The sequence below is a fragment of the Crocuta crocuta genome, unplaced genomic scaffold (assembly GCF_008692635.1).
Source record: "Crocuta crocuta isolate KB4526 unplaced genomic scaffold, BGI_CrCroc_1.0 scaffold337, whole genome shotgun sequence".
Taxonomy (NCBI): domain Eukaryota; kingdom Metazoa; phylum Chordata; class Mammalia; order Carnivora; family Hyaenidae; genus Crocuta; species Crocuta crocuta.
This window is the reverse complement of record NW_027528873.1, coordinates 1,258,650-1,275,579: the sequence shown is the minus strand read 5'-3', so window position 1 is coordinate 1,275,579 and position 16,930 is coordinate 1,258,650. Positions and strand designations below refer to the sequence as shown.

Below are 16,930 nucleotides of genomic sequence, written 5' to 3'. Positions count from 1 at the left end.
GAGAGAGAGGGAGTCACAGACTGAAACAGGCTCCAGGCTCTGAGCTGGCAGTCAGCACAGAGCCCGACGCGGGGCTCGAACCCACGAACCGCGAGATCATGACCTAAGCGAAAGTCGGACGCTTAACCGACTAAGCCACCCAGGCGCCCCAGAATTTCTTAATGCTCAAAATTATTTCTGAAAATGATGATACATGGACATAGAAAGCACTCCTTTAACCTAAATCACTTTGACAGGACTATGATAAACATTTCAACTAAAATACTGTCTTTTTTTTTTTTAAAGGTGCTGAGTAGTATCAATTCAATTGTTCACAATCCAAGAGCTCCAGTAATAATTTATAAACAGAGCAAAGGAGGAGCCCAACATTTTAATAAAGATTTCGTTCAAGATTGTGGATTTGAACATCTTATTCCTGTAATAGAAATGTGGGCAGATCAGCTGACTTCCCTAAAGGTAAGGGGCTGCATATTCTTGACATGCTTTGAAAATCGATTGGATTTGCACCTAGACATGCAAAATAGATCTGACTGTACTCTCATCTTCCCCTCTTGGGTATCTCCATGTTACAGACTTTCCTGGCCCGTCTTCCTCTTCAGCTGTAGTCTTTTATTCTTCATTCATTTTAATTGGAGATTTTTTTCTTTCTTCATATTTTAAATAATTTTCCTTCTCTCATAACTGTCCATATCTGTCTATTCTCTAGAGCAGTCAATAGTCCAGTAGCAGCCAGTACTACTTTTACTTATTCTGTCTATCCATGGAAGATAAAAATTTCTTCACTTTCTTTTTTTAAAATTTATTTTATTTTTTATTTTATTTTTTTTTATTGTAATGTTTTATTATTTATTTTTGAGAGAGACAAACACAGAGTCTGAAGCAGGCTTCAGGCTCTGTCAGCACAGAGCCCAGTATGGACTCGAACTCCTGAGATCATGACCTGAGCGGAAGGTGGAGCTTAACTGACTGAGCCACCTAGGCACCTGTCTTTTTTTTGTTTATTTTAGAGAGAGAGAATGCAAGCAGGGGGAGAGGACAGCAGTGCTCTAAAGGGCCAAGCACTGTGCCATGCATGTAGTAGATGCTCAGTAAATGTTTATCAATTGACCAGTCAGAGTTTTAAACTTCTGGTAGTTTTATCCTTTGTGCACAATTTAAAATAGATCAAGACATTTGTCTAGGACAAGAAAATTAAGTAGGCTGTCATGAAGAGTAGAATTAATTTAATTTAGAATCTTTTAATTTTTTTCAAGTTAAAAGCCTGCCTGGAGATAAATACTATGATAGATGAATCTTGAACACATAATCCTAAGTGAAGGAAAGCCAGTCACAAAAGGCCACTTATTATATAATTCCACTTTATGTGAGATGCCCAGAATAGGCAAATCCAAAGAACCAGAAGGTAGATGAGTAGTGACCCAGGGGCTGGGGACAGGGAAGAATGGGGAGTGGCTGTGAATGGATATGAGATTTCTTTTTGGCGTGATGAAAATATTCTGAAATTAGATAATGGTGATAGTTGCACATCTCTGTAAATTGAGTAGGATTACTGAATTGTACACTTAGAGACAGTAAATTTTATGTTAGGTGAATTACATTTCAATAAATCTGTTATAAAAATATTCAAGGCCAAAATATAAAGGATAAGTTTATTTTTTATCCATCAATAATTCAATAATAAGTACTTAAATAACATATAGTACTAATAAATGATATATAATTACTTTAAACATCTAGAGTTGACGAAAGGAGTGTTTTGGTGGCTGTCGGTTAAGCATCCGACTCTTAATTTTGGCTGGGGTTATGATCTTCGAGCCCCACATTGGGCTCTGTGCTGATAGTGCGGAGCCTGCTTGGGAATCTCTCTCACCCTCTCTCTCTGCCCCTACCCCACCTGCATGTGCTCTCCCTCTCTCACAAAATAAATTAAAAAAAATAGATTTGAGATCATCAATATATCGTGTTTTGTGTAAGCCCCATATTTACCTGGAGAAAACAAATTTAATAGACTTTTTCTAAACTGGTAATAATATTTTTAAAAGGTAATGATTGAGGTGCCTGGGTGGCTCAGTCAGTTAAGCATCTTGTGGTCCGTGAGTTTAAGCCTGGCATCAGGCTCTGTGCTGACAGCTCAGAGCCTGCAGCCTGCTTTGGATTTTCTGTCTCCCTCTCTATACCTCCCCTGCTTGCACTGTCTCTCTTTCTCTCTCAAAAATCAAAAATAAATAAACATTAAAAAAAAAAAAGGTACTGATGATGGTTTGTTTATATAGATAGATATAGATATATATTTTTTTTAGTGTTTATTTTTTTTCCTTAAATAGTTTATTGTCAAGTTGGTTTACATATAACACCCAGTACTCATCCCAACAAGTGCCCTCCTCCATGCCCATCACCCCCTGTCCCCCACTCCCCCTCAAGCCTCAGTTTGTTCTCAGCATTCAGTCGTCTCTCATGGTTTGCCTCCCTCCTTCTCCCCAACTATTTTTCCCCTTCTCCCGCTTCATCCTCTGTTAACTTCCTCCTAATCCATCTATATGTGCAAACATATGGTATTTTTAATGTTTATTTTTGAGAGAGAGAGTGTGAGTGCGATTGAGGGAGGGAGAGAGACAATCCCAAGTAGGTTCCACACTGTCAGTGCAGAGCCCAACACACAGGACTCAATCCCATCAACTGTGAGATCATGACCTGAGCCAAAATTAAGAGTTGGATGCTTAACTGATTGACCCACCCAGGCACCCCATGGTTTATATATATATTAAACCTGCTTGGATAATTATACTGGAAAACCTTGGTTTGCAAGCATAATTCATCCCAGAAATATGCTTATAATCCAAAACATATGTATATCAAAGCAAATTTCATGGAAACTCATATGATTTGTTCCACAACCCAAAAATATTCATTAAAAAATGATTACAGTACTGTAATCTAATATAAAATAATAAAGAAAAATAAAATAACCTGCACTTGCCTTTGAAAGCCTTTATAGCTGGTGTGAGAGAGACAAGAGAGAGGTGGGTTGTGGAGCATGACTTCCACTACCACTAACGGAATCACTGCTATCTGTTGGCTCAGTGGAATCTTTTACATTTTGTGCAGCTGTAACAAGGAACCTATTCAGTTACCTAGAATGAAGCAAAGCATTCCTAAGCTTACTCTTGTATGGGAAAGCAAAGGACTGTCCATAGGTGCTTTGAAGTGACAAAAAATAGACCAGTGCCCACTGGGGGCATCTTCCAGAGTTCTGATTTCTGCCAAACACCATGGCCTGAGACCAAACATCTGAGCACAGGAGACTGATCACCCACAGTCTCTCAGCAAGAGAGAGAGAAGAACCATTGGTTCATTTGGGATCATGTGACATTTGGCGTCACGTACTACTCATACTGAGACATCACTAGTTTATCAAGTTAAAATTTATTAGAAATGTTTGCTCATCTTGTAGGACACTTGCAGAACAAGTTACTCTCAACCCAAGGTTTTACTGTTTTAGCATTATTGTGGAAATTTTTTAAAAAACCAATAATACCATGTTGTTTCTTTTGTTATAAAGGATTTGTATAAGTCCTTGAAAATACTATCTGCAGAACTGGTGCCTTGGCATAATTTAAAAAAGCAGGATGAAAATGAAGGTATCAGAGTTGAAGATCTGTTGTTTATAGTAGATACCATGTTAGAAGAAGTTGAAAATAAGGAAAAGGTAATGCTTAATACTTACGTAAATTTTCACATTTTAATCTTATCTTAAAAACTGATAGTGATAAAGATATTGATATTTGTTCTGCTAGAATTCTGTCTCTTTTTAAAGTTTCTATTAAGGTCTTGGGATTATTTTAAGACATGAACTATCTTTCTCTTTTTGACAGGACAGCAATGTACCAAACCTAAAAACTTTGCAAGCTATTGTTTCTCACTTCCAAAAATTATTTGATGTGCCTTCTTTAAATGGAGTCTATCCTCGAATGAATGAAGTTTATATGAGGCTTGGAGAAATGAACAATGCTGTGAGAAACCTCCAAGAGCTCTTAGAATTAGGTGATGACTCTTTGTCTTGTCTGGCCCCCATTTAAGAATTACTCCTGATAAATCAACAAAAAGTAGGTTAAGTAAAAAACTGAGGATAACGGAAGCATAAAGTATTTGATTTAATGATTTTGAAAATTCTTTTAAAATATTCTTTTATCTTTTTCTTACAGACAGTTCAACGTCGTTGTGTGTATTGGTGAGCACAGTTGGAAAATTGTGTAGGCTGATTAATGAGGATGTGACTGAGCAGGTTATGCAGGTATTAGGACCTGAAGATCTCCAAAGGTATTTATTTTTTAAAGTTTGCAAAATATTACCTGGAATACTTGGAGTGATGAAATTAAAGACTTTCAAAACTTTACAGGTTATTTACCTTTCCTCTTTGGGATAGCATCTTTTAAATAATTTGATAATCTAAAATATCTCACACCTTATAGATGGAGAGAATGCAAAACAGTTTCAAGGTAAAAATAGATTTTAGGGCCTATAAGTTTACATAGGGTGGGTCAGGACTCCAGCATTATTGCTCTAAGCTTGTTCCTAGGGGAAATTATATATGGAGAAATTCAGACCTTGTTAGCAACATGATGTAAGTGTTGTAAGAATGTACAGACAAGTCCTATTTTTAGTATACCACCATAGACTGCTTAATAATCACTAATAGTATATTATTTGATTAGAAGATAAATGTTAAGGTTTTTGTTAAAGCTAGTCATCTCTAAAATAAGACCTGATTTTTTAAAACATATGGAAACATTCTAGCTATACTTAAAGCAACTCTTCTTCCTCCCCCACCTCCCCCGGCCAATTTCATACTGACTATAACATATGGGAAGAGGAACACATACATATACCACCTATTCCATATATTATGTAAGTTTTCCAAGAAAAATCCTTACTTAATCTGACACTGAGTTTTCTGATGCTTGGTGCTTTTTTTAAAAAAATTTTTTTAACTTTTATTTATTTTTGAGAGAGAGAGAGAGAGAGAGAGACGCACCTGGGTGGCTCAGTCAGTTAAGCATCCGACTTCGGCTCAGGTCATGATCTCATGGTTCATGGTTTCGAGCCCCACGTAGAGCTCTGTGCTCACAGCTTAGAGCCTGGGGTCTGCTTTGGATTCTGTCTCTGTCTATTTCTGCCCCTCCCTGGCTCTTACTCTCTCTGTCTCTGTCCCTCTCTCTCAAAAATAAAGAAACATTAAAAATTATTTTTAAGACAGAGTGAGGGAGAGGAAGAAAGAGATGGGAGGAGAGCATGAGCAGGGTAGGAGCAGAAAGAGGGAGACAGGATTGGAAGCAGGCTCCATGCTGTGAGTGCAAAGCCCTATGCGTGGCTTAAACTCATGGCTGTGAGATCATGACTTGAGCTGAAATCAAGAGTCGGCCGCTTAACTGACTGAGTCACCCAGGTGCCCCAAAACAAGTGTTTTTTTGTTGTTTTTTTTACAGAGAGGGTGCAAGTGAGCAAGGGGCAAAGAATGGGGGAGAGAGAAATGAGGCTCACCCAATGTGGGACTTGAACTGAGAAACCATGAAATCATGACTTGAGCTGAAGTCAGGTACTTCAGTGATTGAGCCATTCAGGTGCCCCTGATACTTGGTGCTTTTAAAAGGAACATAGATCTCATTATTGGTCTTTTTCCCCTTCCCATATTTATATTGACTACTGATACTTATTCTTAATGTTCAATAGAATACTGGATATAAAAACCAATTTTTAGAAAATGTTAAGAAGAAAGGTCTCTTAAAACTCCTCAAGCTAAATGGAAAGCTTTTCACATAAGGAGTGTTACATAAATTTAACTTTGGAACACATGTTTACACTGATAATAGATTTTTTTTTTAGAAAAACAGTATTAGATGAACAAAGAGCTCAAAAATCAAGGATTGCAAGGCCCCTGGGTGGCTTAGTTGGTTAAGCATCCGACTTTAAGCTCAGGTCATAATCTCACTGTTCCCAAGTTTGAGACCCATGTCGGGCTCTGTGCTGACAGCTCAGAGCCTAGAGCCTGCTTTAGATTCTGTGTCTCCTTCTCTGTCTCTGCCCCTCCCCCATTTGTGCTCTGTCTCTTTCTCAAAAATAAACATTAAAAATTTAAAAAAAAAAATCAAGGATTGCAGTAAATGATTATTACATTTATATTTAATTAGCAGGAAATTTCTTAACATTTTGAAAATGTTTTATTTTCAATCAAATGCAAACCTTAAGTTGGAAATTCAGTGTAAACTGTGCATTTTTTTTTTTAAAAGCATTATCAGCAAATTGGAAGAACATGAGGAATTTTTCCCAGCATTTCAGGCACTTACTACTGATCTACTTGAAATCTTAGGTAAGATCTTTGGTGGTGGTAGTTAAATTTCGAGTCTTAAGATGTCATTGGGTTTGAGGGAAGAGTGTCCCTTAGTCACTGTATTAGTGCTTGTACCCAGAAGTGTTTTGGTAGAAAGTGCCTAAAAAGCACTAACAGTTCTGGAATTTCCTAACTTAGAGTTGGTTGGGATTGGTCTACAGAACAGAGAAAATACATATCCTTTAAGGAGCTAGGGGCTGCCTTTGTTTTGAAACCTTGAAAGGAGAAATGGCATTACTCTGGGTAGGCCCAGTTTAACCCTGACTTTGTCTTGGCCTAATGAGAAACCTTGGTAAAATTTATGATCTTGGTAGATAGATGTTTTATGGGTTTTTTTCTCTTCCTTTTTTGTTTTTTTTTAAGATAAAACTTACTGTGTTTTTTAAATATACAAATTAGATTTCCTCCAGCGATAAGTAATGTAAAGTAAATATCTATACCAAGAAAGACAAATTTATAAATCTGTAGTAGGAAAGATATATATTTGCATTGTTGGTCAGGCTGAGTTTTATTATTAGGTTTATCTTTTAAAGGGAAAAAATGTAATTTGTTCAGGAATTCTAGGCAAAACAGAGACCCAAGTCTCTTATTTTATAAAAAAAAAAAAAGTTTTAACATTTATTCATTTCTGAGAGAGAGAGAGGGTTGGGGGGGGCAGAGAGAGAAGGAGACACAGAATCAGAAGCAGGCTTCAGGCTCTGAACTGTCAGCACAGAGCCTGACACGGGGCTCAAACTCATGAACTATGAGATCGTAACCTGAGACAAAGTCAGACACTTAACTGACTGAGCCATCTACATGCCCCTCAGTCTCTTATTTTAAGTGTGATTATATATGCCTATAAAAGTAATTTATCTCACTATTAAGAATAGTTTTAAAGTTTAAAGTGATTTATTCAATGATTAATTTTTTTCCTGTATAGCTCATTTGAAATTTTTTTTTTTTTTTTTAAAGAATGCCTCCTTGACATAAAAAATTGAATTAGAAGAGGAGGGGGCACCTGGCTGGTTCAATTGGTAGAGCACGCAACCCTTGATCTTAGGGTCATGAGTTCAAGCCCCACATTGGGCACAGAGCCTACATTAAAAAAAAAAATCTTAGGTTAGAAGAGGAAATGAGGTTTAGTAGAAGATAAGAGAATGAGCAAATTAAAATTTGGTAAGAAGATGAATAAGTGAAAGAAACATCTGACTGGAATATCTAGCCTAGTAAACATAAAGGAAATATTGTGGCCAGTTTTATGTAGACTGTGGAAGCAATGGAGACTGAAGGTGCTTTAGGCATGCCCATGTTTGAAAAGATCATAGCAAGGGAGAATGTAGTTTGAAAGTTAAACTTAAAATGAGACATGAAATTGCAGAAATGTGTTGCCTCATATTCCAAACAGCTTTGTTTCATACAATAATATTTTTCTTGCTTTGGGGTAGCAGTTAAACAGTGAGGTTCTTGTCATTAATAAACATTTCAGTAGGTGTACAGGTGACACTTATGTCAGAATCCTTCTGTGGAAACTTCCTCTTAGATACTATGATACTCAGCATAGTTCATATGACATCATTTACTTAAGTAAGCCACATCTCTCTGCAGATGAACTCTGTATTTTTGTCACAGTTGAAATTCTATAGTTAAATATTACACTTAACATTGGGAAAATTAAAACTGGCAAACATAACTATTTTTATTATTACTAGATGTCATTTTAAGCATCTAGAACTATGGACTGTTGTAGTGAATACCAGATATGGAGAAGGACTTTGTTTTCTTACATAAGTGGTGTGATTAGCTGAGAAAATTCTCATTTGAGCCGAAATCCACTGTGAGATTCATTTATAAGGCAGATTTCTCATGTAGTGAAAAGGGCGATTTCAGAATGGGGTTCTGGAAATAACTTGATCTTGTACCTTATCATGATATAAGGTATTGCAAATTCTCTGTTGTAATTTACATGTATATATTTTTTTATATCTTAATGCTCTGTAAGTATATCTAGACAAATATTCTGACTGAAGTCAGGAGCTTAAATTGCATGGGCTATAAGTTTTGGCTAAAGGAAAAGCAACCACAATTCAGCTAAACATGGAGGAAGAGAGGTGGAATTGAAGGAAACATTTTTACATAAAAGAAAATGACTTTCTAAACAGCGGCCTAGCAGAATAATGTAGAAAAAAAGTGGTCAGAATCTAGAGAACCTGCCACTGGGGCTTTTAGGGCTGGAGTCTAGGTAATGAGAGACAAGGAGCTTTCAGACAGTAAATTCTAACAGGCTGGCTGGAAGAAGACAGTCTTAGAGAAACCAGATTCACGAAGAATCTGTCAGAGGAGAACCTTAGCTAGTTTATGTGGTAAGCCGGACCAGGCTGAGCTCTACAATACATACCATCCGAGATTTGTACTCGGAGAAGCCTCACACTTTTTATTAGGTAGATATGTTGTTTGATCCTAAAAGGTAGACCTCAGAATGATCTTACTAATGAAGAATTTTTCTAGTAAAATTAAGGAGAGGACTGTGTTCCGTGAGAAGAAATCATAAGCCCTCAGATGGGTACCTGGAAGAGAGATAGCTTCTACTCTCTTTCACCGTGTAGGCTCACCCATGTAATTATATAGATTTGAGGAGACAGTAATGTATCACAAACGTGGCCAGTAGGATCTCTTAATAACAGCACGCTGCTAATGAGATTATCCTCAGAGTCAAAGGATACTTGTAGGTATATGGTAGCTTTTACAAACTATGTAAAGCTTACAAACTATGTGAAGCATCTGTGTCTCAATCAGGGATACTCTTATCACCACTACTGGATAAAAACTTCAGGTGCATGAAAGTGCTAGTGTTGCCTTTGTGCTTGAGGTTTTCCTTTGCAGAGAGATTCTCATTTCATCTGAGCCTATCACTAGATAAAGCTGCTCTTATTCTTGTTTTTCTGTTACAGAAATTGATGACTTGGATGCCATTGTACCTGCAGTAAAGAAATTAAAAATACTTTCATACTGAAAACAAATCAAATTATTTTTACTGTGTAAATTGCATTCTTAACATTCTGAGCATTTTGTTGGATTGATCTTGCCTTGAGACAAGGGTTATAAATGTACTCCCAGAATTCATCCCCTTCTTAGTATTGGGTCCTTCCCATCTATATTTTTATTAACTTTGAGATTCTTATAGAGAAAATAGTTGCTAAGATAAAGTGGTAAGTTAACTGTAAGTCGTTTAATCATTTCTTAAGCAATTCTTAAGTGCTTATAAGATTGTTTTAAAATATAGTATGTGAGTAAAAGAGAAACTCAGGGAGACAGGTTGCAAACAATAGAAAGGTTGCATTTAATTTGAGGATTTAGTGACCTCTTTGATTCTGGGAATAAGGATTGCCAATGGCTATCTTGAATTCCGCCAATAGGAACCTATTGTTTTCCTGGCAAGGAAATCACACATTCTACTGAGGTATCCCTCATTCCACTTGCCCTTTCAAAGCTAGAGGGAGAAAAGGAAAAAGGAAAAAATGTCTTATCATTGGGTTAGATAGGAAATGAATTATGAGGTAATATAGATGAGTAGATAGTAGTCTCTCATTGAAAAAGGTGTCTTTTTTGCAATCTTGATGTAATGTATTTTTTATAAGGACATGAAATCTGAAATAAAGTTCTTTTGAAGAATTTCCAATTATAAATGTCTTCAGTGACTTATTTGTATTACTCACATATAATGAGTCATATTCTCTTATAAGGCTGAGCCTTGCTGCATTTTCTTTTACATAAGAATGCTTTTATTGCTGCCTTCTACTTATTCTCTGTTCTCAATATTCAGTTTGAGTTTGTTACCGCCCCTCCCCCCCAATCCCTTGCCAGTCTTTTATAAGTAGCAGGCCTAGCTTCTTTCTAGATATAAAATTCTTTGTTTTGTTAGGCTGCAGTTACATTTCTAAACACTAGCCCACAATTTGTGAAAGAACCTGTGTCTTTGAGAGTCGGGTAGAAGAAGTAATTGGATATTCAATTATGTAAATACTCTGAGTTGATTAGATTACTCCAAGAAATTGCTATGAGGCAGTTTGGAAATCTAACAGTATTTGAAAGGAAAAAAATGTAATTTAAAAATTATGTTAATTTAAATTGCGTTAGCTAGTTTAAGAGCCTCTGGTTAACTCTTAGTTTAAAACAGGTTTTCACACTCTTCCTCAGGCCTCAAGAGTTTTTTGGAGGGTCACTGAATGAGACACTGCCGTTAGTAAGAACTTGAGGTCCCCTCTGTTAGATCTACTTTTATCCAGTTTTAATTATTTAAAATATAAGTAAAGCACTGTAATTAGGGTATAGCTCTTTTTTAAAGTATATAATTTGATAAGTTCTGATCCACATATACCTGTGAAACCATCACCACCATCAAAATAATAAACAGACCAATCTCTCTCTCCAAAAGTTCTGTCTTTGCTCTTGGTAATCCTACCCAGCCCCTTCCTACCCCCAGAGAACAAGATCTGTTCTCTGTCATTATAGACTCGTTTGCATTTTATGGGATTTCATGGAAATGGAATCATACAATTGATTTTAAAAAGTTGTTCTCTTTTTAGGTCTGGCCTCTTTCAGCATAATTATTTTGAGATTTTTGCATGTTGCATTTATTAACAGTTCATTCCTTTTTATTGCTGTGTAGTATTCCATTGTACAAATATACCCCAATTTGTTTATCCATTCACCTAGTGATGGAAATTTTAGTTATTTCCAGTTTTTGACTACTACAGATAAAACTGCTGTAAACATTCATGTTCAGGTGTATCGTCGTGTGGACATACCTGATATCCAGTGTCTTGAAAATTGTTTCACATATTTTGTTCTTTGTTTTGTTTTGGTTCTGGTTCTAGTACAGGTAGAAGGGTAAATTTGATTTCTGTTACTCCATCCTGATTAAAAGTGGAAGTTTATAATTATTTTTTTCTAATTTTATTGCACTGTAGTCAGAACATTTTTTTGTTGGTTTGTTTTTGTTTGGTATCAGGTCTTTGGAAACTGTTGAGAGTTTCTTTGTAACTTTCTATGTGATGAAATTTATACATATTCCACATGTTGCTTTATTTTTTTTTAATGTTTTTAAAATTTATTTCTGAGAGAGACCACTTGAGCAGGGGAGGGTCAGAGAGAGAGGGAGACAAAAAATCCAAAACAGGCTCCAGGCTCTGAGCTAGCTGTCAGCACAGAGCCTGACATGGGACTCAAACCCACAAACCATGAGATCATGACCTGAGCTGAAGTCGGACGCTTAACCGACTGAGCCACCCAGGTGCCCCACCACATGTTGCTTTAAAAAAAAAACAAAAACAAAACACCTCATCTCCATTTGATATATATGGCTATTATACTCTTTTTTACATATCATTTGTTATCAAGTTGGCTAACGTAGAGTGTATACAGGGTGCTCTTGGTTTTGAGGGTAGATTCCCATGATTCATCGCTTACATACAACACCCAGTGCTCATCATAACAAGTGCCCTCCTCATTGCCCATCTCTCATTTTCCACTCCCCACTCCCATCCACACTTAGTTTGTTTTCTGTATTTAAAAGTCTTTTATGGTTTGCCTTCCTCCCTCTCTGTAACTATTTGTTCCCCTTCCCTTCCTCCATGGTCTTCTGTTAAGTTTTTCAACTTCCACATGAGTGAAAACATAGGATATCTGTCTTTCTCTGACTGACTTATTTTCACTTAGCATAATACCCTCCAGTTACATCCACACTGCTGCAAATGGCAGGATTTCATTCTTTCTCATTGTCAAGTAGTATTCCATTGTGTATATAAACCACATCTTCTTTATCCATTCATCAGTTGATGGATGTTTAGGCTCTTTCCATAATCTGGCTATTGTTGAAAGTGCTGCTATGAACATTGGGGTACGTGTGCCCCTATGAGTCAGCACCCCTGTGTCCTTTGGATAAATTCCTAGTAGTGCTGTTGCTGGGGTGTAGGGTAGTTCTATTTTTAATTTTTTGAGGAACATCCACACTATTTTCCAGAGTACCTGGATCAGTTTGCATTCGCACCAACAGTGCAAGAGCGTTCTCATTTCTCCACATCCTCGCCAGTTGTTTCCTGAGTTTTTAATTTTAGCCACTCTGAGTGGTGTGAGGTAGTATCTCAGTGTGTTTTTGATTTGTATTTCCCTGATGATGAGTGATATTGAGCATCTTTTCATGTGTCTGTTGGCCATCTGGATGTCTTCTTTGGATAAGTGTCTATTCATGTCTTCTGCCCATTTCTTTACTGGATTATTTGTTTTTTGGGGTGTTGAGTTTGGTAAGTTCTTTATAGATTTTGGATACTAACCCTTTATCCAATACATCATTTGCAAATATCTTTTCCCATTCCATCTGTTACCTTTTAGTTTTGTTGATTGTTTTCCTTTGCAGTGCAGAAGGTTTTTATCTTGATGAGATCCCAGTAGTTCATTTTTGCTTTTAATTCTTTTGCCTTTGGAGATGTGTCGAGGAAGAAATTGAGGCTGAGGTCAAAGAGGCTGTTGTCTGCTTTCTCCTCTAGGGTTTTGATGGTTTCCTGTCTCAAATTCAGGTCCTTCATTCATTTTGAGTTTATTTTTGTGTCTGGTGTAAGAAAGTGCTCTAGTTTCATTCTTCTGCATGTTGCTGTTCAGTTCTCCCAGCACCATTTGCTAAAGAGACTGTCTTTTTTCCACTGGATGCTCTTTCCTGCTTTGTCAAAGATTAATTGGCTGTACATTGGTGGGTCCAATTCTGGATTCTCTATTCAATGTCCTTGATCTATGTGTCTGTTTTTATGCCAATACCATACTGTCTTGATGACTATAGCTTTGTAGTAGAGGCTAAAGTCCTGGGTTGTTATGCCTCCCACTTTGGTTTTCTTTTTCAACATTACTTTGGCTATTTGAGGTCTTTTGTGGTTCCATACAAATTTTAGGATTGTTTGCTCTATCTCTGAAAAGAATGTGGTGCAGTTTTGATTGGGATTACATTGAATGTGTAGATTGCTTTGGGTAGTATTGACTTTTAACAATATTTGTTCTTCCAACCCATGAGCATGGAGTGTTTTTCCATTTCTTTGTGTCTTCTTTAATTTCTTTCATAAGTTTTCCATAGTTTTCAGCATACAGATCTTTTACATCTTTGGTTAGGTTTATTCCTAGGTATTTTATGATTCTCGGTGCAATTGTAAATGGGATCAATTTCTTAATTTCTCTTTCTGTTGTTTCATTATTTGTGTGTATAAAAGCAACCAATTTCTATTCATTGATTTTGTACCATGTGACTTTGCTGAATTCATGTATCAGTTCTAGCAGGCTCTGGTGGAATCTTTTGGGTTTTATATGCAGAGAGTATCATGTCATCTGCAAAAAGTGAAAGTTTGACTTCTTTGCCAATTTTGATGCCTTTTATTTCATTTTGTTGTCTGATTGCTGAGGCTAGGACTTCCAACACCATGTTAAACAACAGTGGTAAGAGTGGACATCCCCATTGTGTTCCTGATCTCAGGGGGGAAACTTTCAGTGTTTCCTCACTGAGGATGATATTAGCTGTGGGCTTTTCATAAATGGCTTTTATGATGTTTAAGTATGTTTCTTCTATCTCGACTTTCTTGAGGGTTTTTATTAAGAAAGGATGCTGTATTTTGTCAGATGCTTTTTCTGCATCTATTGACAGGATCATGTGGTTCTTATTCTTTCTTTTATTAATGGGATGTATCACATTGATTGATTTGTGAATACTGAAGCAGCCCTGCAGCCCAGGAATGGATCCCACTTGATCATGGTGAATAATTCTTTTTATATGCTGTTGAATTTGATTTGCTAGTATCTTGTTGAGAATTTTTGCATCCAGATTCATCAGGGATACTGGCCTGTAATTCTCCTTTTTTGTGAGGTCTCTGTCTGGTTTGGGAAGCAGATAATGCTGGCTTCATAGAATGAGTCCAGAAACTTTCCTGGCATTTCTCTTTTTTGGAACAGTTTGAGAAGAACAGGAATTAACTCAGCTTTAAATGTCTGGTAGAATTCCTCTGGGAAGCCATCTGGTCCAGGACTCATTTGTTGGGAGATTTTTGATAACTGATTCAAGTTCTTTGCTAGTTATAGGTCTGTTCAAAGTTTTTATTTATTCATACTTGAGTTTTGGTAGTGTGTAGGTGTCTAGGAATTTGTCCATTTCTTCCAGGTTGTCCATTTTGTTAGCATATAAGTTTTCGTAGTATTCTCTGATAATTGTTTGTATTTCTGAGGGGTTGGTTGTGATGTGTCCAATTTCATTTGTGATTTTGTCTGTTTGGGTCCTCTCTCTCTTTGAAAGGTCTGGCTAGGAGTTTATCAATTTTGTTTATTTTTTTTTAAAAAAACCCAGCTCTTAGTTTCATTGATCTCTTCCACTGTTTTGTTTTTTTTTTCCGATTCTATATTGTTTATTTCTCCTCTAATCTTTATTATTTATCTTCTTCTGCTGGCCTTGGGGTTTTTTTTTTGCTGTTCTGCTTCCTTTAGGTGTGCTGTTGGATTTTGTATTTGTGATTTTTCTTGTTTCTTGAGATAGGCCTGGATTGCAATATATTTTCCTCTTAGGACTGCATTTGATCTATCCCAAAGGGATTGGACTGTCATGTTTTTATTTTCATTTGCTTCCATATATTTTTTAAATTTCTCCTTTAATTGCCTGGTTGACCCATTCATTCTTTAGTAGGATGTTCTTTAACCTCCATGCATTTGGAAGTTTTCCAAACTTTTTCCTGTGGTTGATTTTAAGTTTCATAGCATTGTGATCTGACAGTATGATCTCAGTTCTTTTATATTATTGAGGGCTGCTTTGTGACCCAGTATGTGATTTGTCTTGAAGAATGTTCCATGTGCACTCAAAAAGAATGTGTATTCTGCTGCTTTTGGGTGAAAAGTTCTGAATATATCTGTCAAGTCCTTCTGGTCCAGTGTAACATTCGTGGCCATTGTTTCTTTATTGATTTTCTGCCTGGACAATCTGTCCTTTGCTGTTAGTGGAGTTTTAAAGTCACCTACAATTACCATATTCTTATAAATAAGATTGTTTATGTTTGTGATTGATTTATATATTTTTGTGCTTCCAAACTGGGTGTATAAACATTTATAATTCTTAGCTCTTCTTGATAGACGTCATAATTATGATGTAATGCCCTTCTTCATCACTTGTTACAGCCTTTAGTTTAAATCTAGTTTGATAAAAGTATGAGTACTCCAGCTTTCTTTTGACTTCCAGTAGCATGATAGATGGTTCTCCATCTCCTCACTTTCAATCTGAAGGTGTCCTCAGGTTTGAAATGGGTCTCTTGTAGTCAACATATAGATAGATCTTAGCTTTTTATCCATTCTGATACCCTGTGTCTTTTGATTGGAGCATTTAGTCCATTTACATTCAGCGTTATTATTGAAAGCTATGGATTTAGTGTCATTGTGTTATCTGTAGGTTTCGTGCTGTGGTGATGTCTCTGGTCCTGTATAGTCTTTGCAACATTCCATTCACAGAGTCCCCCTTAGGATCTCTTGTAGGGGTGGTTTAGTGGTCATGAAGCCCTTCAGTTTTTGTTGTCTGGGAAAACCTTCATCTCTCCCTCTATTCTGAATGACAAGCTTGCTGGATAAAGGATTCTTGGCTGCATATTTTTCCTATTCAGAACGTTGAACATTTCCTGCCTCTCCTCTCTGGCCTGCCAAGTTTAGTGGACAGGTCTGCTACTACCCTTATGTGTTCACCCTTGTAGTTTAAGGCCCATTTGTCCCTAGCTGCTTTCAGAATTCTCTGTTTATCTTTGTATTTTGACAGTTTCACTACAATATGTTGTGTAGAAGATCAATTCCTGTTACATCTGAAGGGAGTGCTCTGTGCCTCCTGGATTTGAGTGTCTGCTTCCTTCCCCAGATTGGGGAAGTTCTCAGCTATGATTTGTTCAAGTAAACCTTCTGCCCCTCTCTCTCTTCTTCTTCTGGAACTCCTATGATATGGATATTATTCTATTTCATTGAATCACTTAATTCTCTAATTCTCCCCTCATGGTCTAGAATTTTTTTTATCTCTCTTCTCAGCTTCATCTTTTTCCATAATTTTACCTTCTGTTTCCCTTATTCTCCCCTATGCCTCTTCAGTCCTTGCTGTCACCATATCTAGTTTATTTTGCACCTCTTTTTAGCATTTCTTAATTCTTCATGACTGTTTTTTAGTTCCTTGATCTCTGCAGCAATAGATTCTCTGCTGTCTTTTATGCCTTTTTCGAGCCCAGCGATTAATCTTATGACTACTATTCTAAATTCTCGATCAGCTATATTGTTTATATCTGTTTTGAGCAATTCTTTAGCTATCATTTCTTCCTGGAATTTGTTTTGAGGAGAATTGTTCCATTTCATAATTTTGGCTAGTTTTCTGTCCTTTATGTGTTTTAAAAGCTTGTTATGTGTCATGCACCTGCAGGCACTACTATATTAAAGAGGAGCCATACACACTGTCCAGAACCTGACCCTTCAGGACGTGTTTTTTGGAGTGTTATGTGTTCTCTGTTGTTGTGACTCTGGTTGCTT

General features: G+C 36.7%; 1 protein-coding gene across 5 annotated transcripts in view; it reads left to right on the top strand.

The window, feature by feature from the left end:
• The window catches only part of CEP70 (centrosomal protein 70), an 82,086-nt gene that overhangs the window by 62,471 nt on the left and 2,685 nt on the right, over positions 1–16,930 (top strand). Inside the window, exons 14-20 of one of the 5 annotated variants that reach the window (XR_013333316.1) lie at positions 286–456; positions 3,560–3,706; positions 3,873–4,041; positions 4,203–4,317; positions 4,869–4,905; positions 6,285–6,364; positions 9,316–9,392. Coding sequence is in view for 3 of the 5 variants with exons in the window: in XM_077756675.1 (XP_077612801.1) it covers positions 286–456; positions 3,560–3,706; positions 3,873–4,041; positions 4,203–4,317; positions 6,285–6,364; positions 9,316–9,377 (744 nt within the window). In the remaining 2 variants the exon portion in view is untranslated. Of the gene's footprint in view, positions 1–285; positions 457–3,559; positions 3,707–3,872; positions 4,104–4,202; positions 4,318–4,868; positions 4,906–6,284; positions 6,365–9,315; positions 9,393–16,930 lie in introns of those variants that run through there. The other 4 variants (XR_013333317.1, XM_077756675.1, XM_077756676.1 and 1 more) reach the window with 4 other exon arrangements.